This window comes from Punica granatum, chromosome 8 (assembly GCF_007655135.1).
Source record: "Punica granatum isolate Tunisia-2019 chromosome 8, ASM765513v2, whole genome shotgun sequence".
In the NCBI taxonomy this organism is placed as follows: domain Eukaryota; kingdom Viridiplantae; phylum Streptophyta; class Magnoliopsida; order Myrtales; family Lythraceae; genus Punica; species Punica granatum.
In genome coordinates this window covers 27,413,400-27,438,817 of record NC_045134.1, presented here as the reverse complement: position 1 = coordinate 27,438,817, position 25,418 = coordinate 27,413,400, and the positions used below count along the sequence as shown (strand labels likewise).

Here is a 25,418-nt window from a genome sequence, read left to right as displayed (position 1 = left end):
AAATATTGTATTCCATGGAGAGGATGCAGCAGCGGCATACGCCACACGCTTTCTCCCTCTCTCGCGACTTCTGAGCTGAGCTTCAATCACTAGTGAGCAAAGCTGAACAATACCATCTACTTATATGTGAAAATAAAGTTTTAAGTTGAATTCTCACGACATCACATCATCAAAAATAAAAAAACAAAGCTATTTTGTGATGCTGCATCATCATTTATACAGTTAAAATAATTTTAATATTCTTTTATGAAGAAATATTTATCCGCCGAAATATATATATTCATAATATTCTTCTATTTAATCTACATAGTGGAATATATAGGTTATATCCACAATTAGGGAAAGTGGAGTAGTGGAATATATTTTCGATAGGAGCGTATTAGTGGAATATAATCTAATAGGTAGTAAAATATACTTAGTGAAATATAGTCCATCGATTAGATAAATCATAATTTTATCTAACTATAATTATAGTACAATGTTTTAACAAATGAGAAGTTTTAAAATGATGATTAAGGAAATAATTTGTATATATATTTGATTGTCTAGCACTAAGAATCAGTCTTGAAAGAAGATTTTTCTACTCATGCAGACCTGAAGATACATTTTTTTTTCAAAGAGGTTCATAACATATTCATTTTTTTTTATGAAATAATTTCATTAATTGGAGCTAGAATACTATTTCTTTCATTGGTCGTTATTTTTTCACATTCATAAGGTTTTTCTTTATTTTCATTAAATTTATTCATAGAGTTATTCCACCACATTAAGATTTAGTTGTTATTCTATATCACCGCGATCTCTTCAATTATTTATTGAGCATTTAAATAGTTGTCTTACTCCTATTGTATTATCGGTTTGAAGAGTTTTTTTTAATCTATTGAAGAGTTGTGATTGTCATGCGAGATATGGATTTGGTTAAGATGACAATTGTGATCGTGTGAGCGGTAAAAAATCATGCTGAATATATATTATAATTTATAATTATGGTCATTATCGTAGAGAAAAAAATATATTATAAATTTCTTTTCCAGTGATTAAGTGTTGTGTTCTCTTATACTTGAGAAACTTGCATGGTACTTCCTTTTTTCTCGAAATATATTTAGGATATTTGCTCCGTTGGATTCAAAGTGAGATTTTAAAATCTTACTTTAACTTAATTCTACCCACAATAAAACAAAATAACTCATCTAAAGTCAAAGGGTGATTCCCATTTATACCATTCTTTTTCAAAATCAAAATCACATAACTCATACAAAGTCAAATGGTGGGCCTCATACATAACCATTTATATCACTCTTTTTCAAAATCAAAATCTGATTAATGTCACTTACAAACCAAACGCATCATAAAATTTTCATTCTTGATTAAATATAGTTTTCTACTTAACTCATTCAATTTTTTAGTGAAACGATTTTAATCGACGATATATTTTCTTGAATAAAAATTCATAATGCACTTTATTTTAATATTACTTATCATGAAATATTAAAAATATTTCCCGCGCAACTCGCAAATTATCATCTAGTTATACTAATGATATATCATAAATAATCATACTCTCCCCTTCCTACCTTCCAGTTCCATTGCCCATTTTTCCATATATATATATATAGAGTTCACTAATACTTCGATCCTCTAATTTTTCAATAGTCAACGCTTGACTATCTTAATTTTTAAAATTGAAAATTTGGTCCCTAAATTTTCAAAAATCATAACAAAATGGTCATTTTAGCCATTTTTTCAATAGTTTGGTCCCTAAAAAGACCATTTTATTATAATTTTTGAAAATTCAATGATCAAATTCTCAATTTTAAAAATTTAGGTAGTAAAGTGATAATAATTGAAAAATTAAAAGACCAAAGTGTTAGTGGACATATATATATATATATATGCGCGCCAGTTCCCAGTGTCACTTCCATTTCCCATATTAATTATATTATGGCTCGAGCTGGAGACGACCTTCCCCCGCATCCTCATCCCCATGTAAACCCCAGCAATGGCTTCTGCTCCGACACCAGAACCTATCACAGCCTTCGTCCCCAGGTACCTCTCCCTCCCGTCACCCATCCTCATCCCCTCTCCGTCACCGACTACGCCCTCTCTCTCCTCCCTCCCTCCGTCTCCTCCTCCCCTTACATCATCGACGCCGCCTCTGACCAACGCCTTACCTTCTCCCGGACCCTCCGCCTCGCCAACTCCCTCTCCCTCCACCTCCGGGCCCGCCTCTCCAAGAGCGACGTCGCCTTCATCCTCCTCCCTCCCTCCTTCAATGTCCCCATCATCTACCTCTCCCTCGGCGTGGTTGTCTCTCCCTCCAACCCGCTGAGCTCCGCCTCGGAGATCGCCCACCAGATCCGTACCAGCAACCCCTCCATCGCCTTCGCCACCTCCTCGACATCCTCCAAGCTGCCTCCTAATTATAAACTCCGACTCGGTGTAGTACTCGTTGACTCGCCCGAGTTCGAGTCTGTTGTGTTGACCGGTGACTTAGTATACCCGCCGGACGCTGAAGATGACTCGAGCTCTGGCTCTGCGACCTCATCACATTCACCATCATCATCTCTGCCGCTGATGAGCAATGTCAATGGAGTCCATCAATCCGATCCTGCGACAATACTCTACTCCTCCGGCCCGACCGGCCGGGTCAAGGGGGTGCTGATGACTCACCGGAACCTTATCTCTATGATCGCCGGACGCTACCATGCTCGGCCTGCTGCCGCCGAGCAGCAAACACCACGAGCTGTGTGTCTGTTTGCATTGCCTCCATTCCATTCCTATGGCTTCTTCGTGCTTATCAGGAGCTTCGTGCAGGAGGAGACCTTGATTTGGATGCAGAGGTTCGAATTTGAGGCGATGCTCAGGGCGGTGGAGAAGTTTTCTCGAAATGCTTCCCATGAGATGAAACATACTAATATAGTTCGGATTCTGGAACTGATGAGGAAATTCATCAAACTGAGCCGCAGTAGGACACATATTCAAAGGAAGCTGAAATTTGATCATCATATATATATATATATATATAATTATAACATGATATTGTGAATATTTTCACGAGAAAGCATATATCATAATATTTTCACCATATAATAACACACTATCTATTTTCCGTAAAAAAAAATAAAAAAGATAGACAAAAAGCTGACGTGACACTTTGACATCAAATAATTATGATGGAATCCAAATAATTAAATAAAATAAAAATAATAGGGAATTTTAGACAATACAGTACGATTTTTTTTTTTAATAATTTTCACGAGACAACCCAATTTGTTTCATTTTCATCGCATACAATACCATCAATTTTACCTAAAAAATAAAATAAAAGAGAAAGAGAAAAAAACTGAGGTGGCATTTTCCGACCCTGCGTGCACGGGTAACCGAACAAAAAGCAAACATTTCCATCTGATCTGAGAAAGCGGCGGGGTGACACAAGTCTCCGGTTTGGATTTTCACGATGTGTACACGGGATCAAGCTAAGATGCCAACAGAATTACCCATGTGTGTAGAAGAAGACTGTAGATCGTTGAGAGTGGATGATTGTAGTATGTGAGAAAAGATCGGGTCGGTGCTTACACAGTTTTTTTTTTTTCCCTTTTTCTCGGGGGTTGTTCCTTGTGCATGTACTGTTCCGCTAGTTGAGTTGAGTTGAGCTGAGCCGAGCCTCCGTCATCTTTTGGTTAGATTAGTAGTGGGGACTTGTTGGCGAGCTATCTGTGGTTTTGGATCGAACCATGCAAAAGAAAATATTCGATGATCGCAAATAAATAACACTCATTCTCATTCAATATCTTTTGGGAGACAGATATCACCTCATGCCTTGCCAAGGAAACAACTTTACATGCTCGAGCCCTCAAATAATGAAATGGTTCCACGTGGAAGTTTTATGTTTGTGACTAGGCCAGGCCGGGCCGGGGCTGATCTTCTTCGGCCCAAGTCACATGAGAGGGCCCCAACCCCAAAGTCTAGCATTTTATAATGGAAAATGGACCAAACACGGTCCTTCAAGTCAATCTAACTAAAACCATGTCAGTTTTCGGACCAAAGCTGGCCCATCAAAAAGCCCGATCGCAATTGAAGAGGAGCCGAATAGTATCTGTGGATGTTAAGCCTTTGCTTGCTGCGAGGTTTCAAGGACAATAAGGTTATATTTGGTCGTTGGGCCGAATAAGAAATAGGTTGAACATAGAAAAGTCATTAAACCTACTGGAATAAAAGTATATTTTTTTCTTTTTCTTTTATTATATATATGGAGAGAGAGAGAGAGAGGCAGGTTCTCCTTTGTTATAGCAAGGAAAAGTAATTAATGACTACTTTTCAATATGATAATTATCAAAACAAATAAGAATAGGAAAATTCTTGGGTTCCGTGGCTGAATTTTCAGTCATGGACCTATTACAAAATCGAAAATCTTGTGGCTTTTGTATAAAAATATTGTACAAAATGTTTTTTTACAACACTCAAAACTCTCGTACAAAGAGAATTAAGTGTTTTGTACTTGGACCATGACCGAAAATTCAGTGAGCATTGTCCACAATAATAATAACAACAATAATCCTGTCGGTTACAAAAGAACACAGCACCACGGATGATTATGCGTACTCTAGCTATTCATTCATTCATTATCACGAGAGATTTTTGGATTGTTATCTATATACATATCATCAGGAAAGTCTTAGTTGCACTTTCATAATTAGTATTATATAGTATTGTTTTTCATTTCATATTATATAAGTAAATGCATCCGCCCACATAATATACATGCTTTAAGATCATACTGGTCAGTTGGTTGACATCACCCAAGGACAAATTCTCACAAAAACTTAACTGATGACATGAATGCTTTGCTAGCTTTTTATTGGGAGTCCGTGTTAGCTGTTGATGATTTCCCGGTTGGATTTCTTGCTTAGAAACACAAATACAATTACAGGACCTAACTGAAAACTTTCTTAAAGTTCTACACAATGCATGATTCCATTTCGAATATAATGTTGTATTAATTTCTGGGCCGAGCCTAGGACTCCCGTGGGGCCCGGTCAGTTATGTGGCCTGCGTCAGATCTCCTCCCCATCTTAAAAGCCCACTCCATTTCTCGCTAGCTCATTAATATTATGCCTCCTTTCAATTTTCTTTCTCTGGGTAAAAATAAAAAATAAAATAAGGCATCATATCATATTATTTTAATAAAAATTAAATAAGGGTCCACCAATACATCAAGAGTTCGTGCCCATGTCAAAGGCAATCGAGACCTATAGCTGGACGTACTACCAGTAACGTCTGCGAGAAAGTAAAAGATACATACATATCTTGCAGAGGCCCGTAAACATTCAAAAATGCCACCGCAAATTTGCACCTTCTCTCCCTAGCAAGGGCATTGAGTTCCCCTCACAGTAGAGGTGCTGGAATGTGCTGCAAGAAGGCCATTACGTACCTCGTACTAACCCCGAGCAAAACTTTGCAGCAACACATTAGTTTCTTAAGACAGAAAAATAACTACAGCTCAATTACATCATCGCACGGTTAAAGAAAACAAGCTGCAATGAAATTAGTTAAATCTACATTGTATCCGCGACCCTTTTGATTAAAGAATACAAATAGAAGCAGATATGTAGAGTTGTAATACGGTAAGTTAAAACTGCTAAAGATATCTCTGTCGTTCTGTCAAAACGGATCCTCAGAAAATATTACTTTTGAACAGACTTAAAGCAATACTGTCACAAATATCATTAAGCGACCCATGCCCATGGAGCCACCATAATAAAATGGACAACTCTAGCAAACATCAAGACGCGGACTGAAAGACTACCAAGCGAAACAAAAAACTCGACAGGCCAGAAATTTCCTGTCCACCTGTGCAGAGATGCTTATTCCCTTGACAGTGGCCCAACTCGACATTAAGCAAAACAGAATAACAAGTCCGAGCACAAAGATAAGACAACATTTATCATAGTTGATATGTGCAACACAGTCAATCAAAGACGAGGGGACTCGTACCACTCAACAATTTGACCACGCCAGGGAAGTTGCAAGATATTAAAACTGTTCCATGATAGCATCGCAGATCAATGATAACATAAGAATTGCGTCATAGAAGTACTAAGGTGGTCGAACCATACCGCAAAAGGAACTTCGTCTCTCCCTGCGGATAGACTGAAACTGTTCCAAATAAAAGAAAGCCACAAGGAGCACCTTCATCACAGGACAAAAATCAGCACTCACCCACAATCGGAAAAACAAATTTAAAGATCAACTTGTATAACAAATCAGGTACCTTGAAATTTCGAATACCCCTTTAATCCATGCATTAAACACCAAAGATGACACCTTCCTCTATCTGAGCAATATTCAAGAAACTAAGTGAACATATTCAGATAAACTAAAAGGAAATTCTTTAGACGAAAATCATAAAATGTTCGAACATCATCTTTTGTGTCGTCTAAGATTATTTACACTGATTGGAACCTCTAATGGTTCACCAAAGAATGAAATAGTAGCAAGGTGGATGATAAGAACTTAGAGATTATCAGACTCATCGCCACATATCACGATCAATTCACACTGCTGCCACCCTTTCAGGCACCTAAAAATTGGAGGTTTGAAAGAGTTAGTAGGCAGAAACATATTTTTGGAGGCATGGTAGAGATATTTGCTCCTTCCTGTCCAATCATCAGGTAAGCTACAAGCCTGCTGCTGCATGTCGGGGAGGGAAAGTGGGCATTAACTCTTTACAGGTTGGAAGAGGTACTTCCTGAAACCATGCGTGATTTAATGCTTCGTCTGCAGTTATTCTCTGCATGACAAATACAAAAAGCTTCAATATTACGAATAAGAGCAAAAATGTTTAACTGCATAACAAAGTGAAAGTATGGAATGATAAGCTACTGAAGGGGTACCTTCTCTGGGTCATAGGTCAGAAGTTGGTTCAACAAGTCAAATCCAGATTCAGACAGCACAGTAGATCCTGTGAATGATGTCGCAGGGAATTTCTTCCGCAAATTGTTATACCTGTAGAATCAAGAAACAAACTTTTAAACATGGCAATTATCAAAATCTCAAAACAGAGGTAATTTGGGCCAACAAAAAAAATAAAAATAAATAGAGAGAGAGAGAGAGGAATAGTCATGAGGAAAAATATCTGTAGAAGAACACTTACGGATGCTTAACAAATTTAGCTTTAGCAGTCCCAGGCAATTTAGAGAACCCAGGCCATATTTTCTCATTTGGTGTACCAAGTGTCCTAAAAATCTGCAACAAGTTGATTTGAAAAAGAGAAAAATGTTAGCATCAAAACAGGCAGGATCAGAAGAAACAAGTGGAAAAACTAGTGACAAACAATACCTTGTCGAGCTGATTCGGTTCATTGCTTCCCTTAAATAGTGGTTCATTTGCTAACAACTCGGCCATAATACATCCCACCGACCACATGTCAATTGCTGTGGAATACTCCTTGGCATCCAATAGCAGTTCAGGTGCCCTGAAAGAGGAGAAGTCACAAGATGAGCTTCAAAACAGACATTATCTTATCCTGGGAACATATATTATGCATACACATAATATCAGAAGCTTACCGGTACCACATGGTGACAACCACAGGAGTACAGGGCTTCAATGGACTCCCATAATGCCGTGATAATCCCAGGTCACATATCTTCAGCTCACCCTTGTTGTTCACGAGAAGATTTGATGTCTTCAAGTCTCGATGAAGCACCCAATTGTCATGAAGATATTTCACACCATCCAACAGCTGAAGCATCAAGCATTTAATTTCGCTGGTACTAAAAGGACGTTTCCTCATTTCCACCAACCCCTTCAGATCGTGTTCCATGTACTCCATGACCATAAATACATTATCATGGTCATCCATGACAACTTCCTTAACAGTTACAATGGAAGGGTGATTTATAGACAGAAGAATGTTTATTTCCCTCAACGCTGAGAGGGGAAAGCCCAGTTCTGGATACGCTGTGCTCATCTTTACCTTCTTCAATGCTACTATTTCCCCAGTCTTCTTCTCTTTTGCTCTAAATACAACACCGTAGGTGCCTTCACTAATTCTGTTCAGTCTTTCAAACTCAAAGACGCTCCTGCAAGAATTAAGCATGCTTACTCTTCCCTGTGAAGAAGACCAAGACTCTTCGATCTCGGAAGACTCCTCATCACTTCGTGAGTCTGACTGATTTAGATAGTCGCCTGAATCATCATAGGTAGCCGGACATTCTGTGAGACCAGCGTGTTTGGCAACTTTCTGGCTTTCACAACTGCCATCAAACTCTCCAGAGGATCCAGGCCAATGATCTGGTCGCCCAATTCGAAACTCCCCAGACTCAGTACTCGTGCCTGAGCCATCCTTAAGTTCAAACATTTCATCCTCATCGGGCACACTCTTGTCCCAAGGGGATTCATCTTCAGAGGCCCACCTTGACATTAAGAGGTTCCTTTCCTGTACCAATTCCCCATCCTCCACCACACTGTGCTCCACATCCTCCTTCTGGTCGTGCTTCTGAGGTGACATGACCAGAAGCTTAGAGCCAGGGCCCAGCTGCTTCGATGCAGGAGACTTAGAAAAGCATCCATCTGAGACGTCAGATGAGGGCTCAGATTGAGACTTAACGATGGCTGAAATAATGCTCGCCGGAACAACTCGTTTCTCTGGCACTACCTTGGCCTCCTCCTCTCCGTACCTTGGAGTTTTCTTCGCCTGATTATCCTCTCGGTCCCATATAATAGGGGAGAACTTCCGTTTCTTCTCATGATGCAACTGTTCTCTCCCTTCTGGGAACTTCTGGTGCTCAATGGCATTTGAGGGGATATAGTGCCGATTTCTTTGGCTAACCTCATGCTGGCGCCGATCACGTGCCCTTCCTGAAGGACTATAATAATTGCATCTCCGAGAAACGTCGACCTTTCCTGTCGCCATATAATTTGCAACCACGACTCCCCTCAATCAAATTGCGGATTCAAAACACAGATCCTAACCGGAAAAACTAATGCACTCCCACTTTTTTTGTTTTTCCTTTCAATACCACAGACAAATCAGACAGATCCCCCAAAACCCTAAAATTATCGACGGCTTGGACGAACAAAGACCGCAATCAACAGAGAGACGTCGTTGTTTCAACACGCAGGCAGAATTCAATCACACACAAACGAGATTATCGTCAAATCGATCAAAGAAGAAGAATAGCATTTCAGCCACAGAAACAATCAGACCAGTCACAAGAACCCTAGAGCAGACAACCCGATGCCTCCGCACGTCTCTCCTGCGAAATCACGGGGATTGAAAGGCTTACCGGAGGAGATCGAGAGGAGATAGAGCGGCGATCGAAATTGATAGGCGGGCGGAGGGAGGGAGATAGTGAGAGGGTTGACGGAATGAAGTGGCTGAAAATCTTCGTCGAACGCGTGAGGGTTTGAAAGGAAGCTGCAGGTATATGTGTATATAACTAGATGAAGGGACGCGTTTACGAGCGCGTTAGTATTGAAAAGACGGCGGAACACTCACGGCATAAGATTCCTCTATGACTATATTATCTGGTTGGTTATAAAAAGGTTGATATTTAGTTATAATTTCTTTTTATTAATTTTATTTCAATTAAAGTTATTAATTTTGATTCTCAAATAAATCGATGATGTATTATAAAATAGTTAACTGAATATTTTTATGTTTAAAAAAATAGGTTTTTGTGATTTATATAGTATGAAAGGTTCTGCTTTGTTAATGTGAATATGATAAGAATGCATATAAAAAAATAATTTTTTTAAAAAAATTTATTTTTAAGATTATATTAGATGACTTTTTCATCTTCAGTAACTGAAAAACTTTTAAAATTCTATAATGATGAAATGACTCAATGATACTACGTCATTTTTCGCATTATGATGGGTGAAAACTTCAAAGTCACTCAATCACGACCCATATACGTCCTACGTGGCATTATCTGACGTATTATTTTAGCTTTTATAATTATATATAGATTGGGAACGCGTTTTCCCCAACATAGCCCTTTCTATTGTTGGTGGTGGGCGCTTGTCCTTTTTTTTATTATAATATATAGGAGGCGGTGTCCACTGCCCAGTCAAGTGGTCTTAGGTTGTATTTGATAACTTCAATTGAGTGTTGAAATTAATTTTTTAGCACCTAATGGAATTAAAGCTTGATTGATAATATAACACTTAACGATTTAGTCAAAAAAGGGTTGAATCATTAAGGTTGTGTTTATTTGGATTTAATTTTAAGTGCTGAAAATTTAAGATATAAATAGAATAAGTGCTTAATTGATTAAGTGAAAAGTGTTTGGTTGATGAAAATTATAAAGACTGAAATTATATTTAGATAAATGCCTAGTACTTTAATTTCTTTTCATTTTTGCCAACATTTTATTTAATTTTTAAAATTCAAAAAATGAAAGTCGCAAACAAAAAAGTCGAGGGTTTCAGTTTCAATTGAAAATGGAGGGGAAGGTGGTGGCCCTCAATTTCGACCACTATCACCGTAATCGAGGTAGCCGACAACGTCAAGGGTCGCGCGGCGACCTTGCCTATGCGATGGTAGCCAGGATTGGCGCTACCACCGCTAGGGAATTGGGGTTTGACCCTTGTCTCTCCTTTTGATTTGAGGGGGGTCGAACCATGATTCCCAAGAGATGGTGGCTCTGATCCCAGCCACCACCGCTCAGGCGAGATCACCATCAACTCATGACATCGCCAACGACCTCGATTGCGGTGTTGGTGGCCGAAATCGGGGGCCACCACCGCCCCTTGCCTTTGATTGGATTTCGTCCCTCCTCAAATCCAAGGGGGGATGGGACCAAATGGAAAATTTGGGAAATGGGACCAAAATTAAAATTCAAAAAAGTTCAAGGGTATCGCTGTAAGTATTGAAAAGTTTTCCTAAGCTAAGCGCATTAAGTGAGAAAATAAGCAAAAATTTTCTATTTAATTTTTCAGTGTTGAATTTGACTTAACTTAATCAATTAAGTCAATTTTATTTACACTTACCAAACAAGTCAAATCTAATTAAGTGCTGACGAATTAATTTCAGCACTTAATTTAGGTTATCAAGCAAATCCTAAGTAATTCAAAACCTACTTAACCATTGAAAGTTCTATAGTTTCTTATTCGCTCAGCAGAAGTTACTTTTAGCTTATTTACAACGGTGCCCTAAAACTTTTTTGACCTTGTCTGGACGGTGGTAGATGAGATCGAGGCCACTATCGCCCCAAATCTCCCTCTCTTTCTTCGATGATTTCGAAGAAACAGAGAGACAATTGAGGGCGGTAGTGGCCTTGGAGGTTGCTGGCTATCTCCATTAGGACAGTGGTGGCTAGTATCGGGGTCACCACCGCCCCCTTCCCTCTCCATCCTCTTCGATATTGTCTTATCCTCTTCTTCTTTTTTTTTCCTATTTCAATAATTGAATTAAAAAATATGGGGCCAAACTGTAAAAAAAAGTAAAGTAAATATTGAGTGGGACATAAATATAACCCTAGAAAACTATAAGTTTTCAACACTTAACTTTAAATGCTTAATTTGAAGTCCAAACAAACATAACCTTAATTTGTTATGTTATTTATACTATTGCCCCCCGTACTTCTTGATACTTGTGATTTTTACCCCATAATTGAGACTCGAATAAACCGCGGCCTCCTCTTCTCGTCTCCTGTCCAGTGGACTGGAGCGCCCCTGTTTGGTTTCCATTTCCCAACGGCTCAGGGCTTCCCCGGCCCAAAAAATTTGATTGCAAAACAATAACAAAAAATTATTCTCTAAAAGTGACTGCAAAACATTGGCAAAACTGAAAAAATTACAGGGAATATTTTTTGGTCTAATTACAGGGATTTGAAAAAAAAAATTGTTTGGCCATTAAAAAATAATGGTAAAATGAATAATCTTGAAAAAGGGAGATAAGAAAGGAAAAACAAAAGAAAAATAAAAAGATGTTTTATTAGGGATTCAGTCTATTATTAATTTTTCGGCATTGCATCACGGATATTCTGGAGCCTATAGTTACATTGGATGATGGCACTGCAATTGAGGTGCATTTGGTGAATTTTGAGTTTGAATTAGAAAGGAAAAGTTTGTCCACTAAAAACTTGTCGGTCTAATCATTTTTTTTGTCTAACAGATTCTGAATAATGATTTTTTTTTCTAGAACGAATTTGATCCATTTAAATTAGTCTGGCATAATATTTAAAAAATATTTTTCCTAAGATAAACCGACAGGAATCCCATGTCCAAATAAAATTATATATATATATATACTTAAAAAACTAGCATAAATTATTTTTCAATATATATTTTTGTATCTGATCGATGGATCTTGAAAGATACCATGTCTTGATCTTTTTTTTTTTTTTCCGGTAATGCTTGTCTTTGGGTTATGGATACCATGTCTTGATCTTTGAAGTACCCAACAATATATATATACTAGCCGTGATAGCCGTGAAACCAGTGTGTTGCACGGAATATTTCTACCAATTTGAAAAATAATTAATTAAAAATAAAAATTGATTGGAAAATCAAAAGTAAAATAGAAATAATTAAATAACCAAACAATATTTGCGTTTAGTAGTACAAGAACTTACTTTCTAAGAGGTTATGTATAGGGGGTAGCAATAACTTTCGAGAGATGAAACTCATATCACCGATCTTAAAAAAAATACAAAAAAAAGTAAAGAATTAGAGAAAAATAAAAGAATGAAAAATTTCGATAAAAATTGAGAGAAAAATCAAAGTATCAATTTAATGAACTCACTTGCATCTAGAGAGAGATATAATTTCCAAAGCTTCTGTCTATTTGTAAACGTATTTTTTGAGAGCTGAGTATGCTCCTATTTATGCATGTGATAATTCATATTTATAAATATCATACAAAATATAGATAAAATATAATCTGATTTTATTTTCTTTTTTCGGTGAACAAATCTGATTTGTTTTTTGAAAAGAAAATATCATTTATACATATCTATAAAATATTATCTAATCCATTTTTAAAAATAAAAATAGATATCTCCAAAAACATATAATTTATATATATAATATTTCTTACTATATATACGAAATGTTGTCCACATAACCATATATTAACATATTTTATATCATGTATGAATATATACTAATATATATACTTATTTTGATGTTAATATTTATTTTAAAAAAATTGAGATTATTAAATAATATCTATATATATAATAAAATCTTCTCACTCATTTCAAATAGATTATATTATATAGATTTGGATTTTATGCTGAGATATCTTTAAAAATATATATTTTTATTAAAAATAATTTCGAAAGTAAAAAATTCAAAACAATTTAGAAAATTCCATATATATCTATAAAATATAATCTAATCTATTTTAAAAAATAGATACCTATAAAACTATATAATTCATATATAATTTTTCTTATTATATATACTAAAAGTTGTCCACATAACCATATATTAATATATCTATATTATGTATGAATATATAATAATATATACTTATTTTCATGTTAATATTTATGTGATGAAATATTATTTTTTTAAAAAAAATTCAAGATTAGTAAATAATAGATAAATTATAAAAATTTTAAAATCAAGAAATCATATTTTATGATGAGATATCTTTTTTAAAATATTTTTTATTAAAAATAATTCCGAAAATTAATAACCTAGAAAGTTCCATTTAGAAAATTTATATTGTATTAAATGGAGATCATCGTATTAACCAAAAGATTCTATGGTATTTTCGGTTTTATTAAATTGAATATTATTTCAAAAGATTTTGTTATTAATTTTATAATTGAATATAATTTAAAATTTTAAAAAACTCAAAAAATCAAGAAAATTTTATTCAGAAATAGAGCATTCTAAGATCATCTAGAATAAAATATTAACTTTCATATTAAAACTTTCAAGATTATTAAATAATATATAAATTATAAAAATTAAATAAATCAAGAAATCAGATTTTATAATAAGTTATATTGAAAAAATGTTTTTTATTAAAAATTATTCAGAAAATTTAAAATTTTTTAAAACCTAGATAGTTCATTTAGAAATTGATATTGCCTTCAATTGAAGATTACCTTAGTATCAAAAAATTTTATGGTATTTTCGGTTTTTTAAATGAAATATTATCTCATAAGATTTTTAGCTAATTTTATAATCAAAGATAATTTATAATTTCAGAAACTCAAAAAATCTAGAAAATTTTATTAAAAAACGGAGCATTCTGAAACCATCTGATCAGGCCCACCTCGCATCTTGCTTTCACACACACACACACACACACACATATATATATATATGTATATATAGATATAGATATAGATGTGATGAAATGTTAATTTTTACTTCAAAAATTCAAGATTATTAAATAATATCTATACATATAATAAAATCTTCTTATTTATTTCAAATACATTATGTTATATCAATTATAGAACTTATAGAAATCAAGAAATCGGATTTTATGATGATATATATTTAAAAAATATTTTATGAAAAATAAGAACCTAGAAAATTTCATTCAAAAAATTCATATTACTTCCAATTAGAGATCACCATAGTATCCAATAGATTTTATGATATTTTTTTCTTCTTTAAATGAAATTTTACAATCGAAAATAATTTCGAAAGATTTTGTTGCTAACTTTATAATAAAAGATATTTTAAAATTTTAAAAACTCTAAAAACCTAGAAAATTCCATCTAGAAACGGAACGTTCTGAGATCATCTAGTTGGATCAATTTTGTAACTTGCTTTCATATATATATATATATATATATTTATTTATATATTTATATATGTGTGTGTGTGTTTTTTCAATTACTCTCAGCCCTTGAGGAATGAAAATGGTTAGTTTAGTTGGTACAAGCTGGTTTCGTTTAACCCTTGTATAGCCAGACACTGCTTTATGAGCTGGCTCATTATAAATAATAAGCTCAGTACAATGGACAAGATTTTGAAGTGGAATCCTACTGTAGACACTTCTTGTAAGTTCTGTGGCACGGGTATTGAATGCAAAGAGCATTTCTTTTCCTGATGTCCTTTTGTGAAGGATCTCTTTTTCTTATGCTCTTTTGTGAAGGATCTATGGACTGCAATTATGACGAAATGCGGCATTATGAGGAGGGCTGGTGACTGGAGTTATGAACTCAACTGGGCTATCAGCTACCTGAAGGGGAAAGCACAGGGTGAGGATCTTTCGAGGGAAAGGATTTAGCAATCCATACATAGTTCTGTTTGAGCTCGTGTACTGGGAATCAAAGGATTCGAGCAGAGAATTGTCAAGGACTCCGAGGAGAAGCTTCTTTATGCTTGGGGTATACTTTTCTGGGTCTGAACTAAAGTCCAATTGAGTCCCGATCAATTCAGTCAAGCTGGATCAATCCATTAAAAGATAAAGCTCTCACAGTATTAATTTTTTACATTCACAAAAACTCGAATTCGAGACCTTTTTAAAGTCGAACCGCTTCAACTAACACACGTTGGTATACTTAACTGATGTTCCTTTGTATTCCTTATTAGTTCCGTAGCTCGTAACTAAGGCTAGTTGGGTTTGTGTTTTGGCCTATGTGCTTGTCTTTTTCGATCTTTGTAACATGGTCTGCGCGTATGTACTCGATCCTTTTATTATTAAAAAATGAAGGGGGGCGCTGATCTTGGATTAAAAAAAAAAAAACTCTCAGCCCGACTTATTCCAAAGACAGACTTGAAACAGTGCCCCATACAAATGCATGAAGATCCATACAATTTATTTCACTTCAATGGAGGAGAAGGAACTGGAAAAAAAAAAAAAAAACAACCAAAAGCCAAAGCAAATGCTTAAATTGGAAAGCTGCTCAGAGCTTGGAAGGAGCATTCGTCGGGTGATGAACCACGATATGGTTATACGCATCGAGGGTCAGGAAATCGTCCAGGGATGGGGCCAAGCACTGGCGGATGAACATCTTCCTGGCCTCGTTGTACCTTCCCTTACGGAACTTCTCCTTCCCGACTTCCCTCTCGATCCTCCCCATCTCCTCCTCCACCACTCTCCCAAACAGGCAAGGTGTCACCTTCACCCTGGTCCCATCCCCGTCCAGCTCTGCCCCATACTTGAGCCACTGCCAGTTCTGGACCCGGCTTATCTCGGCCGTGGCTGCATCCTCCATCAGGCTGTACAGGGGGACTGATCCCGTCCCCGTTAGCCACGCCGCCAGGTATTGGATCCCTACTCGCGTGTTCAGCCTCAGCCCCTCCATCGTCCTTACCCCTCTCGGCCTCTGCAAGAGGTCCTCCTCCGTCAGACCAGCAGCATCCTCTCGCTTCGTCGTGTCGATCTGGTTAGGTGCCCCGCCCATTTGGTTGGTGAAAACTTCATTGCAGGCTGGGATCAGCCCGGGGTGAGCCGCCCAGGTCCCGTCATGGCCTGCCTTAACCTCTCTCAGCTTGTCCTTCCTCACCAGCTCTAGAGCTGCATTGTTCGCTTCGGGGTCGTCCCTGATCGGGATTTGAGCTGCCTGTTTTGGATCACAACTTTCGAGTTAAATGAAAAGAAACGCGTGCATGATCATACGATGCAAAATAATTGATTTGAACAAAAGGAAAGGTCCATTTATATATACCATGCCTCCCATGGCATGAACACCGCGCCGGTGACAAGTCCTGATGAGAAGATCAGAGTAGGACTTCATGAAGTGCTGGGCCATGCTGACTTGGACACGGTCAGGGAGGAGGCGGTCGGGATGGGCCTGGAAGGTCTTGACGTAGCTAAAGATGTAATCCCATCTCCCACAGTTCAAGCCCACGGAGTGGTCCCTCAGCTCGTACAGGATCTCGTCCATCTGGAAAACCGCTGGGAGGGTCTCGACGAGGACAGTCGCCCTGATGCTTCCTTTCTCGATCCCTGCCCTCTTCTCCGCCCTCTCGAACACACTGTTCCATATCTTAGCCTCCCTGCCCAACAGCATGCAAATACATACCTTCAGGTCGAGCTGGGTTGGACAACTATAGGTCAGTGATAAACACTTTAATATACGGATTACGTACGAATTCGATCTTTTCCTCATCAATATATTTTGCATTTGAAGTATACATATGACCCGACTATAATCCAAGCATAGATCAAACTGCTGCCTTCAATGGCAATCTACTAGAGCTCGAGCTAGGAGAGCACATCAATAAAGTTACGGGGGGAATTATGTTGCAACAAGCGGAGTTGCAACAAAACATATAACTCGATCCTCCTCGATATACTATATCTGTGAGTAGGTACGTTATAACCGGAGGTGACTTATAATAAACGGAAGCTGTTACCTGGAGTGCTCCATCTTGGGGAGGTAGAAGAAGGGGCCGAACCCGGCGCCCCGTGTCTTGCGAAAGGTTGCGTAGTTGTGGTAAAAGTAGAAACCAAAATCAACAAGGCAACCAGTGGCAGGTTCTCCATCAATGAAGATGTGAGACTCAGGGAGATGCCAGCCCCGAGGGCGCACGAAGAGCTTGGCGACCTGATCATTGAGCTTGTAGACTCGATTTCGGGCCTTGTCATCAAACGTGATGGTCCCTTCCACAGCATCCTTCAGGTTCACTTGCCCTCTCATCAGGTTCTCCCAGCTCGGAGACAAGGCATCCTCGAAATCGGCCTGACAGAAATAAGGAATTCAGGATATGAAATTAATCATATAATTAAAGAGATAGCTGCTCTTGATCGGGGTCAAACCGACACCACCGAAACCCATTAAGCTCAGTCAACATATAGAGGGCGGTGCACACTTAAATTAAAAGTTACCGTTAATATATATCTATTACTCACCATGAAAACTTTAGCCCCGGAGTTAAGGGCATTGATGATCATCTTCCTCTCAACAGGGCCAGTGATCTCGACCCTCCGGTCGGCAACGGCTGGCGGGACAGGGGCACAAGTCCAGTCCCCTTCCCTGATGTACAGTGTGGCCGGATCAAAACCAGGGGACGCGCCTTCATTGTACTGCCTCTTGGCCTCCCTTCGGCACTCCATAGCATATCTGATATGGTTCCGGAACTCCCTCTGGAGATCAGCCACGAACTGGAGGGCATCCCTGGTGAGTATCCTAGCGAACTCGGGATCGTATCCTCCCCGAACTTCCACTCCTTCAGGAACGTCATAGGAACCGATCCTCTTGGACACCAAGGCCGGGTAAGTCTTTTGGGTACCTAGGTCCATCGTGGAAGCTGTAATGAGATATTCGAGAATGTTACTTAGCGTTTAGCAAAAGGTGGTGGGGGAGCCGAGAGCTGTTATATAGAAATAATGGGGTAGGGGGTGGGGATGGGGATGGGGCGAGGCGATAGATATGGAGAGCGTTATCGTTATGGTCTTTATTTAGACTTCTATGGGTTTATGTGCGCATGGAGATGGCATAGCATTAAAATTATCAATGTTGGGAACCTAAATATATGCCCCACAAATTGTGAGAGCCATATGTTTCACTATTAAATACACGGGAAAAAATTATGACGCTCCTGAATTACAATTAAGAAAAAGGAATTGATAGATTTGGAGGCAATATTATATTTTGTTTGGTTTCACAATGTGATTTTAAAATCATACTTTAATTTAATTATACCCACAATAAAACAAAATAACTTATACAAAGTCAAAAAGTGACCCCATTTATACCACTCTTTTTCAAAATCAAAATCTGATTTTAAAATTCTACTTTGAAACCAAACGCAGCATTAATAACAAAACATAATTAAATATAAATCATAATAGCTAGTAAAGAGGTATGAATAATTCTACTAAGTATTGAACCTGAAATTTTTTAATTGTCAGGCAAGGTCGTGTCACTGCGCCACACCTTCTTTGATGTTATCACTCAAGTCATTTGCTACCATATCACTTGGGTTCTTGATAGTTTCGTTCCTTATACGTCAGCTGGACCCTTATGTTACGTTTGGTTTTATATTAGAATTTTAAAATCAGATTTTGATTTTGATTTTGAAAAAGAGTGGTATAAATGTGGTCCATTCTTTGATTTTGTATGAATTATGTTGTTTTGTTGTGGAAAAAAGTGGTATAAATAGGGCCCACTCTTTGACTTTGTATGAGTTATTTTGTTTTGTAGTAGGTAGAGTTAAATTATAATTGTGATTCTAAAATAACACTCACAAACCAAACAAGGCATTAATGTCTGTTTTGACAAACTTTAGAGTAAACTAATAATTTGCCCTTTAAGATATTGGTATTATATTAAATTTGACCTCAAGAAATTTTTTACATCAATTTTGATCTTGACTTACTAAATGTATATCGTATTGCCCCTTCCGTCTGTCTGCCATTAAAAACTTGATAAAACTCCTTGATAGAATGTGCAATATTATGTACATTTAATAGGTCAAAGTAAAAAATAATATAAAAAAAGAATATTTTCGTCCACTATTGGACGACAAACAGACAAAATGGGTTATCTGATATATACTTAATCTGTCAATATCTAATTCGATGTAAAAAATTTCTTAAGACCTAATTTGATGTAACATTAATCTCTCGAGAAGTAAATTGTTAGTTTACTCTAAACTTTATTAAATGGTGGAGTGTGATAGTGTGAGAAATAAAAAAAATCTTGACGTCTGATTATTTTTTATAGTGTTATCTCAATGATTGATTTTCTTATTTTTGCTTAACAATCTAAATTAGTGAGATTAGAATACAAATGTTATGGAGGGATTACTTATGAGGGGCTATGTTAGGATTAGTAATCCCTCCATAACCCTTCCTTCTTATAAATTTAAAAGCCAAACACTAGTTGTTATAATCATTTCATGACTCGTCCCTTCACAAACCTTCATAACCTTTCATCCAAAGAAGATGTTAAAGTTTTCATATCAGTCTCCTAGATGCAGAGGTCATCTTGTCCAACGTCCTTCAAGTTTAGATAAGATCTATTTGACACTCTGACGTATTGGACGGAGACCTATTTAGACCCCGAAACATATAATTTCGAACAGACCAACCTTAATCTTTTATTTTTCAATTAACCTCAACTCGCCTCTTTCCTCTCCTCTGTCTGTGGGAGCTTTTGCTAGCCACTGCCATCACCTCATTTTAAAGAACCTAAATGAAGCAATAATATACCCTCATTGATTGATACTTACATGGACCCTATTGGATCAGAAAAGGAGGACCTCATGGTTATAAAATGGATCCAATTGATATAAATTTCGTCTGTGAGTTACTCAAGTGAAACAAGAAGTACCTTATTGATACATGCAAAGACCAAATTGGAACAGCAGAGGCGTAATTGCTACATGCAACATGCAAGGATCCAATTGGAGCCAAAAAAAAGCATCCAACTTGTGGAAATTATGTCTGCCAGTGCCAGATATGAAAGTGATGGAAAAAGCTTTCTTATTTATGGACCTAAATGCTTATTTTTACTCTCTTTATAAATTATATTTTGTAGCTTTTTTATTGAGGAAAATAATTGGAAAATTCTATGCGGATAATGGGAAGGTTCTTGATATCCGTGCCCACCTTGGGAGGTGCATTTTGGTTTATTTGATTTGGTGATGATGGATGGATGATGCGGTGGTCCTGGTGGGCCTTTCACACGTGGGATCATCTCAGCCAAACATCACATACATGTGGTCTTCTTTTCTACGACTCTCATCAACGGCAGGGAAGAATGTGAAAATAGAAACTATATCCATCCTATCCCAATCATCAATATCCCTAATAAATTGATTCTGCTTACATAATTACATTATCCACCCGACTAATAATTAACAAGTTAATTAACTACACCCCACGTCCGAATAATGTCATAAGAAATATATATATATATATATATGGAGAGAGAGAGAGTCAGTATCTATATAGTTAAATGAGTAAATTAATAATTTGTCGCTCAAGAGATTGATGCTATATCAAATCAGATTTTAAGAATATTTTTATATCAAATTGGATTTTGATAGATTAAGTGTACATCAAATGACCCCTTACGTTTGCATGCCGTCCAATAGTGGACGGAAACATCTGATATAATATTATTTCTTAATTTTTTACATCAATTTTGATCTTAATCTATTAAATGTACATCATATTGCTCATTCCGTCAGAGAGTTCCATCGAATTTTTAATGATAAGTAGACGAAAGAGGCAATATAATGTACATTTGATAAGTCAATGTCAAAATTGATATAAAAATATTTTTGAGATCATATTGATGTAACATCCATCTCTTGATGGGTAAATTGTTACTTTACTCTAGTTAAATCCGTTCCCGTTCCCCTAATTAAAAGAGAAAAAGTTAAATCCATTCTTGTCCTTGCAATTCCACCTAGTTCCCCATAGCTTACATTGAAAACATATGCGAAACTCTCACGAAAATAACTTGTAGGTCTTGGATTGGATTATGATCAGCCTCAACGCCCCGATCGGTGCCAAGATCGTCAACAGAATCCCAAGTATGATGCAAAACTGAAATTCATATCATGATTAAGACAGTGGTCAGATATCTAAATTACTATACATATATGCGTGTGTGTGAAACGTATGGGTATGAGGGAATAGAGAGAGGTTTATATGGTGTGATTGATGACTTACCCAATTGACAGTCCAAGATAAGCTGAATCTCTTTGGTTTGTATAGGATGAGCCATATGATGCATGGAATCTGTGGAATGTCGGTCGACCCAGAAACAAAACAAGAACATATGAGTAATTATCTGAGCAATTAATTAAAACACACAACATACATACATATATATATATAATGTATAATGTATAATGTAATTTCATTACAATTACCAGCACAATATATGAACAATAATGGAATTTCATGGCTTACGAAGTATGTAGTGGGGGCAAAAGCAAATCCACCGAAGAAACTGAGGAGCCCTCCGAAGAATGGGACCGCCATCCCTGCCAACGTGGTAAGACCTGAACACACAAAACATACGCATATGTCTTAATTAATCAATTTCTTCATTTATGTACTTGCCAACAATAATAATATAATTTTTAACGTAATACACACAGTTGCTAGGACGTAGGTAGTAATTGGGCAATGAACAAATATGACGTACCAACATATATATAACGTGTGGTGTATCGGAGAGGTCGACTTGGCTTGAATTTCATGGTCTTAACCAGAAAAGATTCCAGCATATCAAAAACCGGCACAGCAAACACCTGCACCATAGGATACATATACAAATAGAAATAGTTAAACTGCATGATAATACACTCGTCCGACACGTTCGGGTTACGCCACTAGCCATATACATTGTTAGCAATTATATCATGTGTATATATGGAATTTGTAGAGTGTACCTGATAACTTCCGACTACGTGGATGAATACGAACAAGTTGGCAGCAGCAATGAGCCACCGGGGCTTCTCCAGGGAGATGAGGATGTTGTCTTGCACAGAGTTACCGAAGATATGGTATCCAACGATCGAGACTGGGAAATAGCAAAGGGCCACGATGACGTAGGCAATTACCACGCCCTTCCACATGGGCTTCTTCGATGGCTTCTCCGGCGTGGACTTCATGGTAGCTTGGATCTCCAGCACCACGCTGTGGGCTGCATAGGCGAAAGCCACGTCTCCCAGTGCCGCCATGAACCCGAATGCCTTCCCGGTTGGGGTTGATCCCCTTGGCTCATAGCTCACATCAGGTAGGACCCCCTTCGTCGTGGATGCCACCCATGCGATTGTGGAGTAGCTGGAACGTATAACACAAGGAAATTAAATTTATGCTCGTCAGTCATATGTAGATGAATCATCATATCATATGCAATATATATATATATATTGGCGAAGCTATAATATCGTTGGTTAAAATTAATTACCTGAGTGACATGACGGCAGCGATAATAGAGACACCGGCGATATCGTTGAAGCTGGGGACGTGGGACAGTAGAAACTGGACGATGCCGAATATCATGATGAAGTAGGTGGTCCGGATGGACTTGCCATTTGGGCAAACCGAGTTGTAGAACTTCTGAAGGGACCTGCCTCCGGTGACCGTGTACACGATGTCGGTCCCAACCTGCACCATCAACTGCTGTGGAACCACTATCCACAGCCCGAGCTTCTCGCCGAACGCATACTGCCCCAACTCGTGGTACCGGTCGAACCTCTTCCCAGGAACCGCTTCATGCAATTGCACCATTTGCCACAGCGTGAACAAGGTTATGATCCATGATAAGACCAGTATCGTGACACCCGGTCCCCTAAATCCAAGAAATCCGTGTTTAAGTACGCATATAGGATTCTAACGTCGAAATCTAAAGCCAACTTCACACTCACATATAGATACATATATATGATAATATGGACTTCTGATTCTGTTGTTTTAGATGCCACCAAGTGACCAGTCAATATAAGATCCAACTTCATGGAATAATAAGATTGCTGTACTACTGAGAAGATTTAGGGTTCAATCTTCTTTTTTTTGTGGGTAAATAGCTAGGGTCCAGTCATTTTAAAAGCATTCCATGCATACAAAATAAATTATTTAAAATAGTAGAAAAACAGCTTAATTTTAAATAAATTTAATGTCTTCGAGTAAGTTATACGTATTTTAAGAACTTATTTAGGCTAAATCGAGTGTTGCTATATCTTCCTTATAATCAACATAAAAATCCTCCTAATTTATTTAGTCAAAAAAAAATCCTCCTAATACAATATGGGATGAGTTATAATTTTTATACAATATCCAAAGTCTGTCTAATAGATACGAGTTGAATTAAGAGGAATATTTTTTGGTGAATGAATTAAAAGGATTTCTAGACACATCACGTAAGCCGATCGATTTAGCATTTTTGGGGTACATTACTTAAAATTCTTTATAAATTACACCGATTTTAAAGAAGAGTAAAAAAAAAAATGTGTGCACAAATACACTGAAAAAAAAATTGAGTGCTCCATCATTGAACCATACAATTTACCTGCTCTGCCACAAAAAAATAATTTTGTCAAATCCGTCTGCCGTCGTTCATTTTTCCGATGGAACACATCAATCAATTAATCAAAAATTTGACAGTGTCATTGTTAACTTAATTAACGATGAAAATAATTATAATACAAATCACCAGAACAAGAAATTGAAACCTATACGAAGACCAATTCTAAAATCTCATCATACAGACCCAAAAATCAATCCTACTTTCTATGTGATGTGATCTAAGGAGAATTCCTATAGTGCAATCAGTTCTTTTTTTTTTAAAGTGCAATCATATTTTGAACAGTTAGATTGGAATTATTGAAAAATAAATATACAATTTATTGATTATTTAACTGTAAAAAAAACACAGATTGTATCTTATAACCAATTGCACCATAAACACAGATTATCTTGCGTTACGATTTTTGATATCCCTTTTCCTCATCTACGGATCCCTTTAGTTCAAAAATAAAAAATAAAAAATAAACGTGGATTGGTTCAAGCGACTCGACACTTATTCCGCTTAAGTAAAATTTCGGGTTTAAGTACTTGTGAATGCAGAAAATCCACGGTGTTCGAGCTTTACCCCTTAATAGACCGAATCAGCTCGTCTAGATTGGCTAAGACCCAATTGAATTTTCGGATACCATGGCTCACAACGAAAAAAAATAAAAATCGTGCTTTTGAGACCATAGTGAATCCGCAATTGACAGTCTCAAAATAGTAAAGACCAAATATATATATATATATATGTATATGTATATATTAAATCCGAACAATTTATCATCAATCATCAATGCTTAAAAAAAAAAGAAGGAAGACGAAAGAAGAAAACACAAAAAGCTTGTGAACGATCGTTTTACGTATTTGAAGATCAATCCCAACACAAAGGGCTGCGACTAGGGATGGGGGTTGCTAGTGTTGCGTACGTACCAGCCGAGTTCAGCCATAGCATAAGGGAGGCCGAGGACACCCGCGCCGACCATAGAGGTGACATTGTGGAAGACGGAGAACCACCAGTTGCCGCCCCGCGAACCCGTGACTGCGAACCATTCATTCAGCTTGGCTTCCTTCTCTTCAGCCGACAGCTCCACATCTGGGCTCCCTTCCCTCATCTCCACAGCCGAAAAAGAACTCATGGTACTGATTCGATCAGATGGTTCCTAGCTAATTCCCTTCAATCAGCCACTCAGCCAAACCCAGACAAACCTCACGATGCGCTGTTGTGGCTGTTCATTTCTATATGTATATATATGTGCGTGTGTGCGTGTGTTGAAGATCGATTTATCGAAGCGAAGAATTGTAACAAAAGACAGATGGAATGTGCAGCTGATGTAAGTGAGAGTGTGAGGTTAACGATCTTATATGTAGGCACTAGCAGTGCAAAACAAAATCCAGAAGAGATTGTATGGAATCTCAAATAATTTGGCTTCGTATCCATCTACCGCCATATATATTATAGATATTGCTATATATATATATATATATATCCACGTAAAAAAGAAAATCTGTTTAA

At 37.2% G+C, this 25,418-nt stretch overlaps 4 protein-coding genes across 6 annotated transcripts; 1 reads left to right on the top strand and 3 right to left on the bottom strand.

Annotated features, from left to right (window-relative positions):
• Positions 1 to 1,569: 1,569 nt before the first annotated feature.
• On the top strand, positions 1,570 to 3,475 carry LOC116187604 (4-coumarate--CoA ligase-like 9). The gene has a single exon (XM_031516429.1). The coding sequence runs from the start codon at positions 1,942 to 1,944 to the stop codon at positions 3,043 to 3,045; it is 1,104 nt and encodes a 367-aa protein (XP_031372289.1). The 5' UTR covers positions 1,570 to 1,941; the 3' UTR covers positions 3,046 to 3,475.
• Positions 3,476 to 4,831: 1,356 nt separating this feature from the next.
• Positions 4,832 to 9,442, bottom strand: LOC116187602 (cyclin-dependent kinase 10-like). Of its 3 annotated transcripts, XR_004152110.1 has the most exons (7): positions 7,569 to 9,442; positions 7,339 to 7,474; positions 7,154 to 7,245; positions 6,894 to 7,005; positions 6,272 to 6,790; positions 5,303 to 6,189; positions 4,832 to 5,135 (listed from the first exon to the last, which is right to left on the bottom strand). XR_004152110.1 is itself a non-coding variant. In XM_031516426.1 (5 exons), the coding sequence occupies exons 1-5, from the start codon at positions 8,915 to 8,917 to the stop codon at positions 6,677 to 6,679; spliced, it is 1,803 nt and encodes a 600-aa protein (XP_031372286.1). In that variant the 5' UTR covers positions 8,918 to 9,442; the 3' UTR covers positions 5,154 to 6,676. The 3 variants fall into 3 exon arrangements, 1 of the variants encoding a protein (XP_031372286.1); XR_004152109.1 differs by lacking the exon at positions 4,832 to 5,135 and having other exon boundaries at positions 5,154 to 6,189; XM_031516426.1 differs by lacking the exon at positions 4,832 to 5,135 and having other exon boundaries at positions 5,154 to 6,790.
• Positions 9,443 to 15,661: 6,219 nt separating this feature from the next.
• On the bottom strand, positions 15,662 to 18,357 carry LOC116186982 (malate synthase, glyoxysomal). The gene is made up of 4 exons (XM_031515546.1): positions 17,783 to 18,357; positions 17,287 to 17,612; positions 16,596 to 16,926; positions 15,662 to 16,490 (listed from the first exon to the last, which is right to left on the bottom strand). The coding sequence occupies exons 1-4, from the start codon at positions 18,170 to 18,172 to the stop codon at positions 15,831 to 15,833; spliced, it is 1,707 nt and encodes a 568-aa protein (XP_031371406.1). The 5' UTR covers positions 18,173 to 18,357; the 3' UTR covers positions 15,662 to 15,830.
• Positions 18,358 to 21,331: 2,974 nt separating this feature from the next.
• Positions 21,332 to 24,903, bottom strand: LOC116189110 (lysine histidine transporter 2-like). Its single transcript, XM_031518643.1, has 7 exons — positions 24,836 to 24,903; positions 22,806 to 23,189; positions 22,285 to 22,678; positions 22,038 to 22,143; positions 21,800 to 21,891; positions 21,557 to 21,625; positions 21,332 to 21,430 (listed from the first exon to the last, which is right to left on the bottom strand). Exons 1-7 carry the CDS (start codon positions 24,886 to 24,888, stop codon positions 21,332 to 21,334), a joined length of 1,197 nt encoding a protein of 398 aa, XP_031374503.1. The 5' UTR covers positions 24,889 to 24,903.
• Between the last annotated feature and the right edge of the window lie 515 nt (positions 24,904 to 25,418).

Coding starts and splice junctions, on each gene's coding strand:
- LOC116187604 (XM_031516429.1), top strand. CDS start 1,942: ATGGCTCGAGCTGGAGACGACCTTCCCCCGCATCCTCATCCCCATGTA.
- LOC116187602 (XM_031516426.1), bottom strand. CDS start 8,917: ATGGCGACAGGAAAGGTCGACGTTTCTCGGAGATGCAATTATTATAGT. Junction 7,006..7,153: donor GCTAAATTTGTTAAGCATCC/GTAAGTGTTCTT, acceptor TTGATTCTACAG/GTATAACAATTTGCGGAAGA. Junction 6,791..6,893: donor TGACCTATGACCCAGAGAAG/GTACCCCTTCAG, acceptor TTTGTCATGCAG/AGAATAACTGCAGACGAAGC.
- LOC116186982 (XM_031515546.1), bottom strand. CDS start 18,172: ATGGACCTAGGTACCCAAAAGACTTACCCGGCCTTGGTGTCCAAGAGG. Junction 17,613..17,782: donor CCGGGGCTAAAGTTTTCATG/GTGAGTAATAGA, acceptor TATTTCTGTCAG/GCCGATTTCGAGGATGCCTT. Junction 16,927..17,286: donor CCCAAGATGGAGCACTCCAG/GTAACAGCTTCC, acceptor GCTGTTGGGCAG/GGAGGCTAAGATATGGAACA.
- LOC116189110 (XM_031518643.1), bottom strand. CDS start 24,888: ATGGTCGGCGCGGGTGTCCTCGGCCTCCCTTATGCTATGGCTGAACTC. Junction 21,626..21,799: donor TTGCCCCCACTACATACTTC/GTAAGCCATGAA, acceptor GACATTCCACAG/ATTCCATGCATCATATGGCT. Junction 21,431..21,556: donor TATCTTGGACTGTCAATTGG/GTAAGTCATCAA, acceptor TATGAATTTCAG/TTTTGCATCATACTTGGGAT.